This window comes from Aquila chrysaetos, chromosome 19 (genome assembly GCF_900496995.4).
Source record: "Aquila chrysaetos chrysaetos chromosome 19, bAquChr1.4, whole genome shotgun sequence".
Lineage (NCBI taxonomy): Eukaryota > Metazoa > Chordata > Aves > Accipitriformes > Accipitridae > Aquila > Aquila chrysaetos.
This window is the reverse complement of record NC_044022.1, coordinates 18,554,720-18,574,176: the sequence shown is the minus strand read 5'-3', so window position 1 is coordinate 18,574,176 and position 19,457 is coordinate 18,554,720. Positions and strand designations below refer to the sequence as shown.

The window sequence follows — 19,457 nt, the reverse complement described above, 5'->3', positions numbered from 1 at the left end:
TCGAGTGGGTGCTTTAGTCTGCACCAGCAAGTCCCCAACCACATTACTGGGACATGGATTATGAGTTTTAAAACAACTGTTTCAGATTTACTGTAGACATTAGCTCTCCATTAAGAGCTATCAAAAGCAGTATGGTCTGAGCATGTGCTTCAGATAAAACACACGGTGAAATACTTTGGTAAAGATCATGTTTCCCTCAGTCAGGCTCTCAAGTGCTCATCTTAAGTAGGAAGGATTTCTACACACTTCTGGTATGGAAGGAAAACTGTGTTCATCATTGATTTCGGTGGGTTAGGGTCAGGCAGGTGCCGTCTTCTGTTCCCTCTGTGCTCTACGCAGACAAAGATACGCAGAGCGCAGTGGACTGGTCTTCTAAGTTCCAGTGGTGGGATGACTGTGTATGAGAATGTGATAACTTTATTCTGCTTCTGAGATGGCTTCATAGTTGAAGATAAAAACAGAATATATTTGGCACAGTCCCTATTTTCGAATGGTCTGGATTTATCAGAAATTTCAAGAGGTGGCATATGAAGTAAGCATATGCCTAATGTTTTAAGCCAGAACATGACTCTGGGTGGCTAAACAAGGGTGCCTAGTAGAATTTTTGTACTTCGGGTATCCTACCCAGCTTCCTGCTGTCATTCCAGAGGATCCTGGGTCTCTGTAGCATATCTGCCAACCCTGTGTGGATGTTTCAGCTAGTTTAGGGCAACTCAAACAGTATTAGAGCCTCTGTTTAAGCAGTGAAATCCCAGCCTCCCCTGCCAGCAGTAATACATACGCACATATGCACATACACAATGCTTCCACGATTAAAGCAGTATGTCATTAATTAAAAGCAGGTCACAAACAGCAACTCAACCATGTTTTGCTCAGTCTTGGAATGGTTGTTTATTCCAAAGTCACGAAGCTTCCTGTAAAGTAAATACCTTGAGAGTACAGTGCCATAATTACATGATGAATAAATGTATGGTGCTTTGTCAAATACAATAAGAGACATAAACTCACGTTAGGGCATCCTGCTAATATAACAGAATGTAAAAATAACATCTGAACAGCAACAGAACTCAGCAGCCAAATACTTTACTTGTCAGGATTGCCATTAAGATAAAATAGCTAATTCAGTGTAGTGTTTTTGGAAAGAAGCATCCTTTCCATACTGCAACCAGCATTTTGCAATTTAACTAAACAAATTTGAAATGAAGGAATCTTTGCCAGGCAAACCCATAAAACTCTTTTCAGGTGTGGCAGTCCCCATTTTACAGGTAGGCAAAAAGAACATAGGATTTTATAAAGAAGCTTAATGCAGTTGGGTATCAAAACCTCAGTGAACTTGAATTCTTCATGTCACCCTGAAAATCCTAAGCAGAGTAACTGGTTTGTAGGGAAACTCCAGAAGACCATAGGATAAAGCTTAGTATTTCTCCCAGTCTGAACCTTTTTTTAGCCAATGGTTTGCATCTACCCTCACAACACTGTATAATTAAGAAAGGGACACTACAGGAAAAGATTTCTGCACATGACTCAGGAAAAAGAGAAGAAAAAACCCCAAAGGACTCAGGAAAAAGCAAGAGAAGAAAAAGAAAATCCCAAAGCTTTTTTTATAATCAGTTTTCTAGCTCTGCCTTATTATACAGCTAACTGGTAAAACCTTTGCTTCATTTGATGGGAACTAGCAGAGTCGAAAAGCTTACTGCTTACTCTTTGAAGGTTTACGAGGCATGCAGTTACAATAGTGACCTATTTAAATCCTTCCAGCCAGTGAAATATAATTCCTCTGTTGTGTTGGGGGGCAGCAAGCTGAAGCTACAAAATGGGCTGTTTCATATGACAAAGTGTGACTTGTTATGGGCACAAACCCAGTAAGTACTGTTCTTTTTCTAAAAGTCAAGCCTGGAGGAAAAAATTAAGAACGGAAGTTCAAGACCAAATTTTGCTTTCTGTTCCACTTGGAAACTAAGCAGACATTTCTCTTCAAAGAATTGTACCACATCCTGATCTATAAAAACATAAGAACAGATTGAAATTACATTAATGTAAACAGGCATCTCTGAAAAGAACATTGCGTACTCAAAATTGTGGACATTTATGCTAGTACTTTCCAAAATGGTTATCTTGCACATTGTATAGAGATAAAAAAGTAAATGCCACCTTCCTTTTTAATACATTATTTCAGCTCTAGTGGAAAAAATATATAATTACAGAATTGGAAATTTAGAACAAATTTTATGGCCTCTCTCTCTTGGGACAGGAAAGAGTGAAGGAAGAATGTATCCTGTAGTGAAAAAGTCAAGACCTGCAACTACAGAAAAAACAGGGCATTAATTTTTTCTATCACATATGCATGTTAACTGGAAATAACTACTTCCAAGGCTTATTTCTTGAAAGAAAAATCGGAAAGTTGAACTTAGTTTATTGCTTTTTCCAGATTTTAGGGATGGCAACAATTTTGTCTGGGGTTCGCATCTTCCTTTGTGAGACTGGATCTTGATTAATTATTTTCTGTCTGTGCAGCACTCTGGTTCAAAGAAGTCCTTTGACTAGTGGGATCACAGGCTAAGGTCTTTTCAGGATACCCACGCTCGTACCAGTGTGCCCAGTCCTTGGATATTTACGATGTCAAACTCTCACATGGCCTCTGAGTCCCACGTAACCATCCAAAGTGAGAGAAAAATAGATCATTCGCCTTCTTCCTTTCTGAAATAATTCCTAACTCTATATCCTCATCACTTCAGAAAACCATTACGAAGTAAGGTAAGCTGTGGCTAAAGAAGGCTAAATGCCCAACAAGCTCCCTGCCCTCAGCACACACAGCTCTCTCACGCGAGGGCTGGTGTGCGCCCAAGAGCCCATCGAGCCTCCAGCGGCCGGCTCAGCCTTTGGGCTCAAGCTGTGGAGCAACCCAAGTCTCGATCTGCCGCAGACATTGCCTTGAAGGTTCAGCTGACAGTGCAGACATGGTCCTAGAGAGATGCTTTGCTTCAGAAGAAAGATTTTCACTTGTCGAAGCTCAGATTGTGGTAGTATTGCTTAGTTTGAACAGTATTTTTCACTAATGAAGGTTGGAAAGAAAAAAATCCTAAAGAATGCTTTGCCATTAGAAAAGAATATTTTTTTCCAGCTGGTTTCCACTCTCCTTCTAAGCATCTTGGAAGAATTTTTTTAAAACAGACATGTTTTGGACATGCTAAAGATGTTAGCCCAAGTAAAAAGATGTTTGGGGGGTTTTTGTTCTGCTTTTTTGATCTGAAATGAAAATATATTTAAACAGTGTAAAACCATAGAACATGAAAAAAACCCATATGCACATTATGGAACTAATATAGCTGGTCCAGTCAAAATACCTTTTCGGACATCGGTTTGAGGAAAAATGTCAGAATTATGACTTTTCTCCTCAGCTATCACAGACCAAGGGAACCATTTCTTAACCAAATGTGCTTCATCAAATGTGCCCTTGCAAGTGATTAGAAGGAATGCAGGGAGAGAAAAACTCAGTGGGATTAAGGGTTTGACAACCTGGCACATATGGGCTAAGGCTACTTGTTTCAGAAAAAGCTAACTAATAAGCCCAGAGCTTCATCGACATAGGAATCCTGGAAGAGGGTCTTGGTCACATCTGAATCTCAGTGAAAGCTCTGCCCTTCTGCAGTTGCAGCAGCATCAGTGCCTCCTTCTCAAAGATGCAGAGCAGAACATATGTGTTGGGAGTTGTCTGCTTAACAGCACAATCCTTCTTCTTTTCCTCTATAAACAATGAGCTCTCAAGCTCCCTCAAGCAAAGAAACCAGGCGAGGAAATATTTAATCAGTGAAAGGAGGAATTTATATGCAGTTGATAAACTAGGGGCTGTAAGGAAATAGAGAATAGTTGAAAAAAGCAACCCTTTCCATCACTGCCCGCTGTCCTGAAATGCCTACGTGCGAAAGCAGAAACATGACTTAATTTCAGTGATGGCCACAAAAGATCTGACTTTCACAAAACCAAATCCCCGATTCTCATTCAGAAGATGACATATTCTTTGCTATTATGAGTTTTCCCCATTTTCTACACAGCTGTCCTTGTGGCACTGCCCCTCCTCTCATTTTACAAAGCATCTCCAGGAGTAGGATGCTGCAACCCATCAGTACACTAAAGCTCATCAAAGTGACTACAAAACCCCCGTTGGTTTGTGTACATTAGGAGCGTTATAAAGGCTGATGCATGCCGATTAAAATTGAGGACCTCTGCATTTCCCAAACTGGCATTCTCCTGAGTTAAGGGAAGCAGAGGGTGGGAGAAACCTCTTGACACAACATGTGCTATGGAGGGAGAGAGCGCAGAAAAGAAGGGCTATGTGACACGTGGATGAGGCTGTTTCCAGTGAACCAAGGGTTAAAGCACATCTCTGAATAAAGGCTGAGGGTATACAGAAAGGATGAGATGGATCTGAAAGCTCAGCTCCCACTAATCTTCCATGGAGAGGGAGCAGACTGAGATTAATGAAAGCACCAATGCATCCAGCTCCAAGAGACGATACTTCACTATCAGGTGGAGACCCTTTGCCAAGTTGCATCTCAGCCATGTTTTTAAGCTCTGCTTGGGGACACTATGTTTTTGTCAAAAAGCATATATCAAACACTTACAAGTGCTTAAGCAATCAAAAAGAGTAATGCCGTAGGTGAATCTTCACATTCTTATCAAATATTTTTTAACAGTTATTTATGTTGTTCTGACACAATAAAGGAAAAACACAGCACTTGTATCTTCTCTGCAGAGATTTTGCCATTTATTCCTCATGAACACTAGTGCAAATATGGGCAGGTTATATTCAGTTGTCAGTGGAAGCTGGCATTCACTATCCTCATCTGTTCTGGACAGTACATGCTTTCAGGCATCCAACACCCAATGAGGTACAGTAACATACCCTGCTCCCCAGACCCTGAACAACACGCTTCTACAAAGCTACAGAAATACAAGGGGTATGTCCATACCCTCAGCTAACCACACAACTGAGACTGCACTCAAGAGTCAGACCGGCTCGTTGTCTACACAATTCACCCTCGGATATGACAGGTCTGAGCTCCAAGCTGGAAAGTGCACACAGGTGGCTCACCCGGCTGCTTTTAAACCTGCTTTCATCTCACATTGCAGACTCAATCCGAGAGCCCTCGACCTTCCCTGATGCCAAAGTGTACCTTTAGGATAGGCTCTGACTCAGCACCATCCAAAGACATGATGGCCAGTGTTGCGACATGGCCTGCTTCTGACTACAGATCATGTATCACTGCTCTATTTCTCCTTAAAACAGTTGTTTTGTTCTTTGCCTTAAACCTCGCCTCTTCCCAGCAGCTTGCAGAGTTTCTGTAAAGCATTCCTAACCAGGCTGCACTGAGTGCATCTCAGGACACAGTCCACTCTATATGCTCTCTGGTATTTTGCATTTCTCTCGGATTATTAAAGGGAGAAGAAAAGGCTCAGAGGCGTTATTTATTCAATTCAGAAGCAACCCGTTATCACTGTGTTACATTTCTAACACGCAAACACCACTACACAGCACCAGGAGAGAATCTGTTATCCCTGAAAAAGAAATGACATGCTTTTTTGAAATTGAAAGAAATGCCCTGCTGTCGATGAATGTATTCTTGGTTACAGCACAAGGAGGAAGTTTTCCCTTTTCCTCCCCCACCTCTCATCCAAATTTCTTCCCCAGGGTTGTAGAGTATGAGATGAGCAACACGACCTTGCAATGACAGAATTTTAATGTGTGACTGGTGCACCAAAAGCAATGCAGCAGCGTCTCTCTTCTCAGTGTTGCTATGTACACTAGACATTTATGTAACACTGCTTCTCATCCTCAAGGCTGTCCTCACCTAGGGTCAGCAGCAACGAACACAGAATTTATTTAGTCAACTGCCAAAGCTACTTACAGCTAGCACAGAGAACTACACGCTTCAGTATTTTGGTGAAGAGAAGTTAACAGGTAAAGCCATTCCCAACCCCAAAGCTGCAAAACAGAAGTGGATGGTTTTTTGAAACAGGTTAACTAGAAAGAGTCAATGGTGGATTTATTGCAAACAAATTGCTTATTTCCAAGGTGTTTACTAAAATATACCAGTTCTCTTATGTGCTTTACCACCAAGTTGTGCACAGAAATGCAATGTCTTTGCACATATTAGTTCCCAAATCCCACGGAGACTTTGTATCCACATCCAGAAAACAAGGCTTGCTTGTAATTTCTAGAATTGAGAAGCCAGGAAAAATGTCTCACTCCTTCCCCTTTGCTCCCAGGTTCAAAATATCTCATCCTGTTCATTGCTGGCATTCATCATGCTCTCCTGCCCTTCTTGGTTTGCTCCTCAGTTGACAGCAGTTGAAACTTCAGGAGCTACTCTTGGCTTCCCCCTCCTGGTGTAACAGTACAGATCATTAGGAAGAAAGTGCAGATTTTGGACTGTGGGATGGACAGACTTTGCCCGGAAGAGGCAGACAGCACGTAAATATTTTTGCAAGGTCTGACATCCTCAGAAATCCAAGGGCTTTGTTAAGAGGCAATCTACAATTGGGATGGGTGGCTTTCTCCAGCTTTCTCTCCGTGCCCTGTACTAATGGGACAGATCCACTGCTGTTAGTAGAGCACCAGCAGCTGCCTCTTACAAATATGATCTTCTAGAAAATATAACACTTCAGGCTCGGCAAACCTTGAGCGTCCACTGCAAGCGTGGAGATATTCATAACCTCAGAGAAAGTGCACAGCATTCCACAGCACCAAAACAGATCCCTCTTACAACATGGGTAATACAACTAGCAGGATACTAAACCTTCACAAATACTCCTCCAGCCCTTTAAGGAGCAGCATTTGTTGCTCAAAACTTTCGTGTAAGAGCATTCATTATACATGTCAGTCCAGCAGAGGACTCGGGGTTCAACCCTAAAAGATGCTGGCTAATCAATCTACTGCATCTACAAAGGAAATTCCAGAGTTTCTGGGATTTGCTACACTTAGAAGTGGCACTAACATATCAGGCTCTTTATGGGAATGAAGAGTGTCATTTCAGCTCCATGCGTTTCACCAGTGCATCACTATAGTGGCCTTAATGAAATACACCAGTAGCAGAGAGGATGCAAACCCCAAATCACTGCTCACAGTTGAGTCATCAGATGTATTATATATATCCCTGAAAAATGTACATACATTGCAGAAAAGCTCAGTTCAGCACAGGCACCAGTGGCATTTTGATTAAACCTTGCTGTTAAATCCTCTTTGTTAAAACAATAAAAAACAGTTTTATTTGTGAGGGGTGGGAAATCTGCAGACAAATTAGATGCATAATCCAGAGAAGAACAGATCCAGCTTGTCTTAAATCATGCTGGCATGTTTATGAAATGATTGCCAGGCTGAAGTGAAAATTAATCTCCCTAGAAGCCCTTTTATTTTTTAAACAAGTAAACATTGCATTTTAATAACTATGTCTCTTCTCTGACTTACAGGGCTTGAACTGCCATAGGCAATGACTAGTTAGACTCCTGCCTGCTTCTCTAAGCAATGTCTTGTAGTTTGAAACTACAACCTGGTGCGTTAGTGTTGAGTAGAGGCTTTTCTCTTAGGCTGCTGTTCTAAAAGCAAATGTCTTACCAAACCATTACTTCTCTGCTCTGTTAGGCCGTTATAGCTGAATTACTGTTCCCAATGCGGCTGGTCTGCCACTCGTATTATCTGCTCCTTCTCAGCCAGCTCCAAATCACTTTCTCACTTATGCGCTAGAAGTATTAGAAGCAAAGGGACGACTCCGCTCTTGCTTGCACTGGCTGCAAAGCGTGCTCACAGGTTGCTCCATGCTTATATCAGACTGTGCACAGACGCAAGTATATGTAGTACTTCTCTCACCTGCAAGGCACATCTGCTAACAAGACAGGTGAAGATCTGCAACCAAAGAAAACGATGGCGATTCAGTGCTGAGGGAGTAAGTCCGCGATCGGGATGCAGCGGGAACTGAATGTGCGCAGTGCTTTCATACACATATTCACGTCGGGCTTGTGTGGGCAGGAGTCTTCAAACAGAGAGAGGGTTGGGTTTATCTCTTTTCCCTTTACAGCAACTGCTCTCTAGTCTGTTGTGGCAAAACAATCAGCATTTTGCAGAAAAACGGATTTGGCTTAAACTTTCTATCCTAAGCAGTGCAGTCACCGGCGAGGCGTCTGTGCTACGCACTGGTGTCCTCTCCCCAGCCCAGGTCCAAGGTTGTACGTTGTGATCTCTCATACTCCTTTCAGTCCCGTCTCCTAGAAGAGCAGATAAAAGACCAAGGAAGAACTCACATGCTATTGGAACCATATGCTGAAACAGGGAAGCGTTGCTCCAAATCAGGGCTGGAATAATCATCATGGAGGGACGGGCTGTCCTGCAGACTTCGGAGGTGAAGGTCACTCCTCATCAGCCCTTCCCATGCTCCACCAGGGCTCGCCTCTGCAGTCCTTTGCTATGGCAGTGAACATTTACTCACACAAGTAATCTCAGTGCTATGGGAATAGGATTTCTCCGGTAAATCTGATTAATCCAGCTGTTAGCTGTGTAAAGCCCCGAGTCTCACACTGCTGTACAAGGGCTGGATTCTCATTGCAGGGAAAGGGCTTGGTTTCCACCATTGCATGAAAACATTCTTAGTTTAAAGAAAAGTCCTGAAACATTTATGATGAATATAACACAACGCTCCTGCTGACCAAACACTGAGAGGTCTGCAGTTTTGTGACAGACTGAGTGAGAAGTGGCAGAAGACATGGCGGGATCCTTCCCCTGCCAGCAGGACACTTACGACAGACTCACTTACAGGACTCAGTTTAAAGAGTAAAGATGTTCAATTACGTAAATCCGGTTGATCTGTAAATGTGGAATTAAGTGCTGTCAGCCTTCACTTACTTTGCTGGCATGGAGTTATATTTTCACATACACTTGGCTCACGGATAAAAAAGCTATGGAGTTTAAAAGAGGGCTCGGCTCAGTTTTGCAAGCTGGCGACACACTCAGAAGCAGCAAGGACAATGCAGCCTGTGGAAAGACCGTGTTTATCATAACGTCTGCCACTCCTGAAGCCAAGTCACAGTCGCTAACCCTTAAACTTTTCGCTCCTCTAAAAAGCGTAGCTCAAGGAAAAGGAAAAAAGCAACTGAGGCTTTTAGCCTTTCCCCAAACTCCTCCTCACCTGGTCTAGCAATTAGTCATATCAGCAATAGAAAGGTTTACACAAAATAAAACACAAATACAGTTGCACAGCAATTAGATAGATCTTTCCACTGCAGGTGCACTGAAGTGATCCCCAAACATTAATTAAGCCTCACAACACTCCAGAAAGGTAGACAGTCCCAAGCCTGTTTTACAAGTGGTCAGCTGAGGTTAGTACAGGACGAAGGCAGAAAGAGGAGTCCCTGGCTCTGCTTATTCTTGCCCTGACAGCACTGCCTAATGTAACAACAGGCATTTAATATGCCTACACGCTGCGTCAGCTCCTGCTACAATGCAGAACAAGAGCGCAGTACTAATATTACTATTTTAATTATAAAGCACTACCTATATAGGAGCTGAGCCAGAACATATAATCTGTTTTAGCACAGAGCTAACTACTAAACTAGCTGCTCATTATATGGTAATGGAACCGATATCTATCAGAGAGGAGACGTGAAACCACAAACAACATCGTGATTAGATGACTCTAAACCATATTTAAAAAACATTAGATACTAGATCCTAAAACAAGTGGAAAAAGATCACTGTCTGGTTGTGGTTAATAGATGTAGTCATGATTTCAATCACGCTTTAAGCTAACTCCCAGCAAACAAAAAAGCCTGCAGTATCAGCAATATCCAATATCTATGCATTTTGCCATCAGTGTTATGTTTATTATAAAACCCAGGCAGGCAGTATTAGAAATAAATCTTAATGATTAAAAAGGATCTAATCCTTTGCTGCATACCTTCAGTTTTACAGTGATGGATGAATGAGATCCAATGGGAAAATAATGATCCTTCCAGCCTCAAAAAAAAAAAAGAAAATCAGTAGCTGCAATGTAGGCTTCCACCTCACACTGCATTTCTGTTTTGGCTTCTCTCCTCTAGGCTACTTTGAGAATTCTCATCAGTAGGAATACGTCCAACTCTGGCTCTTTCCTTCCCCCCTGAATTACAAATTGGGCAAAGCCAGAGGTAAAACCTTCAGTGCAAAGTCCCGACACTGAGGAACACGTCCCCATGTGCCTTCGCTGCTGCAGCTCTGCCCTGCTGCTCCACCGAGGGCAACTCCTGAGCAGAAGCTGCCAAGGCACAGACTAAACTCATTTTCACTAGTTACACATGCAACATGCCTATACACCACTTACTAGAAAAACGCTTCCCTCTGAACACTGATACTGATACTTGCAGACCCCTGTACAGAGTTTGTGTTGTGAGCTGAAAGTTAGAGTCTTTCCTACTACAATAAAAAAGGTCTTCATTGGAAAGATGTAAACCAAATCAAATGCACTGTGCTAAATACAGGTGAAGCACGGGCATGAGAGATGCTGAGCTATCTTACGTTGGGGTGTGCTGCAAACGCCACAGGGTATTGCTCCCAAGCTTCTGCTGGAGAATAAGGGGCAGGTTTTCAGCATGTGCAAAGTGATGCTGCTCTACTAAGATGCACTAGAATGATGCCTATTTATGCCAGCTAACTGTCTGACTCCTGTGTAAATTCTCTCATCTCAGCAAAATAAGGAAAAGGGGGTAAAGAAGACATAAAGGAAGTTGGATTGGCTATTGGATGGAGGAAAGAAAAGTTGTTCCTCAGAACCAAAAAGTTATAAAGTGCCTGTTTCAACCTCTAGCCTTTCCATGGCAACTACGAGCAGAGTGGAAAACAGCTGTGGGGAGGAGAAGGGAAGGAAAGCTTAAATTTGGGTGTTTCAGATCCTCCCCTTTGGAACACACTATAACCACACCACAGCTCCTGCAAGGTTCCTATCTGCACACATGATGCAAAGAGGCACAGTAATGAGGGCTTCGTTCTTACTCTGCTGTAGATCTGGCCCGATCCTGCTTTCAGTGACATCAGAGCAAACAAGTGTGACTCCAGGGAAGGTACTCAAAAGATCACCGTCAGCCAAACATACTCTGGGACCTCTAAAATTGGATTTCAACCCACTGCGTTGTAAAATAATCAGTGAGAGCATCTGAATGCTTAAGTATTTGACATTCAGGGCATGTGAGTGCAGAGTGAGTGCAACTTCCACGTTGAGCACGTAGTATAATAAAACATCATATCCTGTCTGCTCCCATTAATCGCTTTTCTTGCTACATCTTTCTGGCTGCATAAATCACACTTATTTTGCAAACTCACTGAATGCTGAATCGATGCAAGATAGAGAGTTCTCCACATACAGCCGTTTGCTTGCCAAAAGGCTGTGATTTACATCACGGTGGAGTCTGCCCACAGGTGCTACGCAGTTGTGCTCACTTTTCCATAGGTTAACTTACATCTTTCCCCATATTCCACCCTCCCATTCAGGGTGGGAATATTCACATCCATTAAAGAAGTAGACTAGCGAGAGCAACACTCTATATTTTTAAATACAGAATCCCAATTCTGCTGTATATAAAATCTTTAATATGGAGTGTTTCCACCCCAAAGCCATGAGATTTGTATACCAACAAAAGCCAATAGTCTTTGTAGTCTATGTTTTATCATTTGGATTAACCTGGGTTTTGGTTTACTGATCCAGCTTCAGAGGACTGAAGTGGAAGAAGTTCAAACATTCCACAGATTCTTCTTCCATCAGCTTTTAAAGCAATTGTGTCTCTCCCCAGCTTCTGTACTTTTTAATTAACAGAAACAACTCCAAAGAATCACTGCCGCCACAAATACTGTGCGAGTGCATTTGGGTTTGAACATAAACACTTATTATTTGTTGGTATACTGCTGCATCCATCATTTTCCAAAGTCTTAAATAATCATAAATAAGAAAATCTGTGCTATTCTTTGGTACATTTCTGTCTGCTTAAACCACAGCGGAACTTTTAAGTTGTACAAACAAAAAATTGCACTTTTATCTTCTAGAGAGTCTTGCTAGTCCAACAGACTTTCAGCTGAAGGATTCTTTATTATACTCAAACCTTGTCCCATAGGAGTTGCTGCTGTTGCTCAGTTTATGAAGTATCTTAGAGATTTTGCTTGGTCCACAACAGAAAACTCCAATGGTCTTCCTGTTAAAAAAAAAAGAAAAAAGTTATGACACTGCAAATAAACAGTAACCTCTAATGACAGACAGAATTGGATTCTGGCCTCACTGTATTATATGTAAGCCAACTATGCGTAAATTTTAAGGTGAGAACAGCTCACTAGGTCATGTAGTTAGTATTACTGAAGCCACCAGATCTCTCCCAAGTATCCCCACAACAAGCCTTATTACTTACTTGACTAAGACAACTCTTAGAAAAAAGCGCCTCATCTTAGTCTCAAGATACCAAGTGATGAAAAATTCCTACTTCCCACTCTAATTTCTTCCACGATTTATCACTTTTTTTGTTAAAAATGTGTCGTACCATAATTACTTCATTAGTGTAACTCGTGATTTACACCAGCAGGAGATCTAGTCACAAATGGTGATTCATTACACTAATGAAACCAGAGCACTACTAACCCATGATTATTTCTGGCAGCAGCAGAGTAATTTTACCGCTTTAGTTTCATATTAGCATGCAATCTTTCTTTAAACAGCTGCATCGGAAATTCTTATGAAACGCTAAACACAGAATATGATCCTTGTTCACCATCCACAGCTATCAGCCCAAGTTCATTAGTTAACCTGACTTTTTCATTCACACCACTCCACTGACAACAGCTCTTTGCTCTCTGGTCACCTTAAACACAGCCTGCCAAGTCAGACTCGCAGTCATACAGCATTTAAGGGCTCAGAACAGTAGCCAGCATCGGAACAGGACACATCCACAACAGCGGGACTGAGCCAGTCATGATATTCATCATCTCCCTTTTTTTGAAAGATGAGGAGAAGGGAAATGAAGGAGAAGGGAAAGAGGATGTGGTGCTGCCTCTTCTATATCATGAAAAAAAAAAAAAAATTCTTCACCTTCCTGCTGAAATTGTGCCACTACAGAGAAAGATCTTAAAGATTTACTGAGATGGAGAGAGAACACGCAAGAGGGAACATGGCTTTAACTATTGTGGTCTACAGCACTCACCAAGAGTTCTGGTCCCTGCCTCCAGGACTGTTTCAGTATTTTATCCAGTAACTATGTAATATAAAAAATTCTGGCACATGCAGGATAATCAAAAGCACAGTTTAAAGCTGCCTGTGTATGTGTTTGGTGAGAGAAGGGAACTAATACATATAAGAAGAAATCTTTGATGCACACTGTCAAGTGTATGTGCCTGATGTTAGGCAGCAGCTTGAATAGCACGGCAGTCCACGCTGTATCAGCGCACAGCAACACTGGCGTGGTACAACTGAGGACTCAAACATTAAAAAGCATCACAGAGTTATGCAGGTAACTGCAATGGTGTTCTTGTGCGGGCACCTTACAATGCTGACTTTAATTGCCTTCAGCTACATCATCTCTCATAACAATCCATGGCAAATATTCATAACTCGTACTTTTCTCACCCTTATGTATATCTATTAAACTTTCCTATCCTGGCAGTACTCCTTTTAATGGTAAGGGGTGTTGTGTTGGTGGCTGGATTTGAAGAACTAATGAGAGCGCTATTGCTCGTTGCTCTCAAATAAGATTCCTCAGCACCTGCAGACTCCGAACACTCTCTAATCTGTGCACGGTGGAGAAAAAGGGTGCATAAGCTGCCAGCAAGAATCTGTCTTTTACTGTGTATTTAAGTGAGAGAATTAATGTTGGGATTTTTTTCATTAGCCTAGTTAGTACAGACAACTGATAAACAAAACCCGAAGAGTTCACCTGTCTCTCTCCCTTTTATTACGTATACATAGCCCCCAAAGCACAGACATGTCTAAGCAGCACATACTGCTAATGTATTCCCATCTCAGCAATACCCTTCCGAGGCATACAGACTTTTTGGCTAGTAAACAGAATCACAGAAAGGTTAAATGATTTGCCTAAGGTCACACAACAGACCTGTGGCTAAAAAAGTCTCCCAAAACCCAGCTGAGCCACTGCGGTGAGCCAGAGGCTCTCAAACTCCCTTCCCGGGATACCCACCATCCGCATCTGTTCCGGACATCCCTCCACGTACCGCTCACCTCCCGCAGTTCACGCCCCACGCCCTCCCTCACCTCCGCCGCCCACGTCCCTGCTCGCAGACGCCCTCGTCCCCGCCGCGCTGGCTCCTGCCCCGCTGCTGTGACACCAGCGGGCAGGCGGCTGGAAGCAGCTCCTACCCGGAGCAGCACACTACTACCCCGAGCTGCTGGGCTTTTAATTGTCTATCACTTGTCCGGGTCAATTGCTCACTTTGTCGCTCAGATGAAAACAGGCAGCTAGGTAGTGCTATGGCTGAAAATCTTTATAAATACCATTAACATGTTTACAATTAGGGAAAATACGTTCTAGGCCATTCTTTGTAATGATTATAAACATTAGTATAGGATTTTACTCATTCGGAGCACTAAGCAAATAACTCCTCGGTGTTGCTATGGGATGAGTAGGTCAGCACGTATTCTTACATCCATTTTATGGACAGCAGGAGGTGAGGGAGAGGTGAAATACTTTGCTACCTAGAGAGGACAGTCAGGACTTGAAATGTTCCGGTTTTAAATCCAACATTCATTCCTAGATAGAGGCTTGTCCTTTACAGTGCCTAAGAAATATATCATGGTGCTCCACGCCCTTCTCTCCTACAGATATTCATGTCTTTTTCTAGGTCAGTCTCCATCTGGAAAAAAGCACATGTCCATTTGACCTAAGCAAAATGGAGAAAGTGGGGCAGCCGAGGCATGGTGTAAGCTTTTCATCCAGGACACCACTGAACAGGAACAAGGCTGCTGCTCCATCCCCAAAAAGAGAGCACGAAAAACAAGACCAGTAATTTATTATATAAACTGTCCCAACGCCCACCGCTGGGACTGCGGCTGTCATATAAAATATCAACAGTAGATGGCACGCGTCTGCTCCTCTTAGTCCAGAAGCAAGAATCGGGAACCTGATGCTGGGTTGTCCCATGTCACACTCTGAAGGTCTGGCAAAGCTCAGACAATTACAAATGCACTTTGCTTATTTGGGACCCAAACAGCAACAACAGCAACAATTCACAAACCACAAACCAATCAGATGGCTAAACCGATGAGAGGTTGGCCAGCTGTGTGTTTATTTATGCAGGGCTTTTACTAAAATCACAAGATAAAAAGTGGAAAATATCTTGGCTGCCCATGAACAAGCCCAAGGGGATGACTGCAAATACATGTGAAAGCCTGAACACTGGCCCCAGATGTTGGAAACAACTTGGTTGCCCTGTTTTGGGTTTTTTGGGGGTGGTTGTTTTTTTGGCCTCTGTATTGCAGCAGGGTCATTTAGGTGGAAAGTTACAGAGAAATAAGAACTGAAATAAAGTGAGTAGGAGACCAGGAAATTGGACTATAGAGAAATACTAAAGTTCCCATCTCATCCAGGTAAATAGGGAGAATATTTACCTACAACAGGTAAGTTTCTGTGGGATAGCTGAGTTACAGGTTGCACTACTGTCTATCATGTTACATGTAACTACGCCTATAGATACAGACCTGTATCTATAAACCCTGATAAAGGGGTGACAAAGGGTGAGGAAGCCTACATCTTAGCAAGCTGCAGGATAATCAAAAGAGTCAGAACATTATTTTAGGTATTAAAAGACACCTTGCTTGGAAATGGTGGCACAATTTACAGACCTGATGTGAAAATGCAGAGGAAATGGTACTTGAAGTCTAATTAGGAGTAATGCAATGGAAAGCACAGAACAAGCAAGGATGACTACTACTAATAGCTTCATCTATATTATGTGCACTTACAGCCTCGCAAGAAAGTGGCAGAAACCTCACCAATTTCGTATTTTAAAACTGCATTCACACAGTTAAAACAAAAAAGACATTAGAATGGAGCATAAAAGGTCAACAGTCCCCTATGCAGAAGACTCTGAGCCAGAGAGTCAACTTGCTTCTCTGACGTCTCTATTTCCCTTTCTTTCCCATGGTTCTTTACTAAAAACCCCTTCTCTAAGTGATACTCATTTCCACAATGTGAGAATCCTACTAGGGATGTCCCTCTGTAGCAGCCTTTGGGGCGTCCTGGCAAGGGACCCTGTCCACAACATCCTCCAGGACTGAATCCAAGGTACATGTTGTCAGCAGCTTACACTGCCAACAGTGATACAAACTGGCACTCGGTATTTCTCAAGAGCCTGGGCTCAGTGTCTCCTAGTCATATCCAGGCTCAGAAGAGAAGCGTCACTAAGCCATGGGCAGATATTCACTTGGCAAGTGCAACAGAGGACAAAAAATTCTTGAGGGAAAGTTCTGCGGGTGACCATGAGAGCACCTCTCAACCTGGTGCACCCAGATTACTATCAACAGCTACTGAGGGTGGTTTGCGCCCACCCCACTGACTTTGCCAGAAGTGAATTAGGGAAGATTCACACAAACCCTTCTACCAGATCAGCTTTTGAGGCAGAAAACTGCCAGTGGCGGGTAAAATACTCAAGCAACAAAGCTGGATCTGGATAAAGACGTTCCATAGTCTCAGTTGCATGTCTTCTCTGGTTTACAACTGTCTTGTTTCAGACCACAATATGTTTGCCTAGCACAGTAAAAAGGCATTGCCAGGTCTTAACAAAGAATAAGAAAGTGCCAGGAATCTCCAAAGACAATATCCTCTGAATAAAAACAATACAGGACAGTCACATTCTTCCTTGTGCGTTTTGTTTGTAAACAAGCACTATAAATCACAAAAATTATAGAAGTCAACAATAATTTAAAAATGCAACTTTATATATAAAACCAGCATACGTTGCAAGCAAGATATTGCCATGGACAAAAACATATGCAATCTCTGTGCAGTGAGATGGAAATCTATTACTTTTATTTTCTGGGCCACTGAACATCCTAGCTGCATGAAAAGATGAACTGTTCTGAGTGTAAAAAAAAAATAATGTTTCAGTTTGTACAGGCTATCTCTCACAGCAAAATATTAGCTAATTTAAACATCAGTAGCTTAAACATTACACTCTAAGATAAAACCCAAAAGTATTTTCATACAAACATAGCTAGAAACAGATAATATCCCCACCCTTCAAACTGTGGCATCCTTCAAGTGGACTGGTACTTACCGCCTGTTACACTTTGCAATTTCATCTAAAAGGAGTTTCCACCGAGGTCGTCCAAGCAAAAGCCTTGAGTTTAAGGCTTGATATTTTTCACCAATTATTTTCTGCAAGAAACAAAAAATTCCATTCTGCCTGATTTGCAAATTGCCTCATATCACCCAGGGCTCCCATTTCTGACACTGGCTGACTTACCGTATCGCTGAGGTGTAAAACCTGAGCACAAGTATCAGACAGTTGTGATTAAAACTGCAGCCATTTCATGCACCAATACCTCTGCTCACTGCCGCTTCAATGGCTCTCCTTGGTGTTCGTTATACATTGTTCCTCATGCAGCTGCTCATTAATCTCCCCATTACTTTTAAACCAATTTATTTAAGCCATAAAACAATAACCACGCTCCTATTACTCATTCCCTCATTGGCTTTTAATGCTAAGCTGGAAGAAACACTGCTGATGCAAAAATCGTATTTCTGTCTGAAGTCTTTTTTTTAACTTTGTACAAGTAAGTATTAAGATGACTACGTCTGAAAAAGTAACAAGGGATATCTTACATTTCTCCCTGAGTGTAGTTTGCCAGCTGTTTTGAGCTGCCGTAATGGCAGAAAGCAGCCAAAACCGCTCCCTGGATGGAACCTGACCCATTCCAGCAATGCTAACTCACCAGCATTTTGATAAGGTCAAATGCCCTTCCACTGCAGGGCATTACCCTTCCTTGGTTTCCTGTCCGAATGCGATAGAAAGGCAGAGAGAAGTTACATCTTCTCCAGGCTCCCATATTCACTCCACTGCTGAACAACCTGAAACATTGCTCATACCAATTGCAAGCACAGAGTCCAGGCTAACTCATCCTCCGTTGGCCCTTTATATTCAGGAGGCATTTGCTGAAGGATGGGCTTGGCTCCCTGTTGTCACGCAGGCATGCTACTTCTGAGCAAAGGGAGCATGAAGCGAAACTGCCCTAATTTTGGTAGCAGTCAGCACTTTGGACTAACATCAGTGAACACAGAAACTGTATGGCAACAGAGAGTTGAGTTTAACTCCCCCTTGAGAAATCACGAGCAGTATTATGGTTCATGCCAGTTTTGTTCAATAGCCACAAAAGAAAAGTGACTTTAAAGAAAGACTTAAAGTTGACTTCTTAAATAAATTCTGCTTAAGTTGTGTAGCTGCTTGATACACAATATTAGAAAACTTGCTTTGAATTGTCTATTATTACAGTCTTGCCGTGTCATTGCAACGCAGTCTTGCTTTGGGTTTTAATTTTAACCTAACAATTACATACCAGGTTCATCAATTAGGTGTTTTCAAGCACCCCATTTCAATCAACATATGTCATCCAGACATTAAATTTGTGGAGCACTGTTCGTAACTACTGTAGCTATCACATCATTGAGACTATTGGATAGTGTTCCTACCGGAGCTGTGAATGTTATGCTGTCTCCACCTGATACCAGGCAGATCAAAATCCTTTGGGCATGGTTTCTCACTGCATTTCATGTTCTGTAGTAATTGTTAGGCTTGGTTCTGGGCCTGCTGCAGTCAATGGAAGGCTTCCAGATGCAGCAGGGTAAAGAATCAGGCCTGGGCTCATGTGCTAAATAATGTGAAATGAAGATCGTAAGCGTAAATTGCTACGGGAGATGCCAAGAGTTGGGGAATTAGCCCAGCTTTGGGGTTGGTAATACATGACAATCAACAGTTCAGTATAATTTCCAGTCTCGTACATCAAGAAATTTGTAACTTTTGTCTGTATTTGAGGCAAAGAAATCCAAAGCTTTTAAAAAACACTAGTTTCTCTCAAAATATTTATTTGAAAAGAAGATTTGAGCTTGGAAGCTCCTAGAACTATTCTGTTTTGATTCTTAGCCCAGAAATGATGCAGATTTCCCATCAAACACGGCCAACTGTCTGGTCTGTGGCCTGGCCTGGAAGGACCTCTTTCCTAGAAAAGGAAGATATGGATTTCTGCCCACTTCTGATCAAGTTAAGGCTACTCGACTAGATTCTCTTAATGCTGTGGGGATGGACTTGCTCTCTTGACCTAGTAATGAATCAGTCACTTGAGTTTATGGCCTCATTTCCTGTTTTTACCATCTGCAGTAATTCCCTTTTGCCTTTGACTGACAGTTTGCATTGTCTACTACCCCAAGGTCTAGTTCGGTTTACAAACAGCATT

General features: G+C 42.2%; 1 protein-coding gene across 2 annotated transcripts in view; it reads right to left on the bottom strand.

Moving 5' to 3' along the window:
* Positions 1-872: 872 nt before the first annotated feature.
* The window catches only part of NOX4 (NADPH oxidase 4), a 117,637-nt gene continuing 99,052 nt past the window's right edge, over positions 873-19,457 (bottom strand). The window contains exons 17-20 of one of the 2 annotated variants that reach the window (XM_030042542.1): positions 17,285-17,385; positions 12,115-12,204; positions 9,945-10,003; positions 873-8,259 (exon numbers count right to left, since the gene is read on the bottom strand). In XM_030042542.1, the coding sequence (XP_029898402.1) occupies positions 8,105-8,259; positions 9,945-10,003; positions 12,115-12,204; positions 17,285-17,385 (405 nt within the window). In that variant the 3' untranslated portion in view covers positions 873-8,104. Of the gene's footprint in view, positions 12,205-17,284; positions 17,386-19,457 lie in introns of both variants that reach the window. The other variant, XM_030042543.1, reaches the window with a different exon arrangement.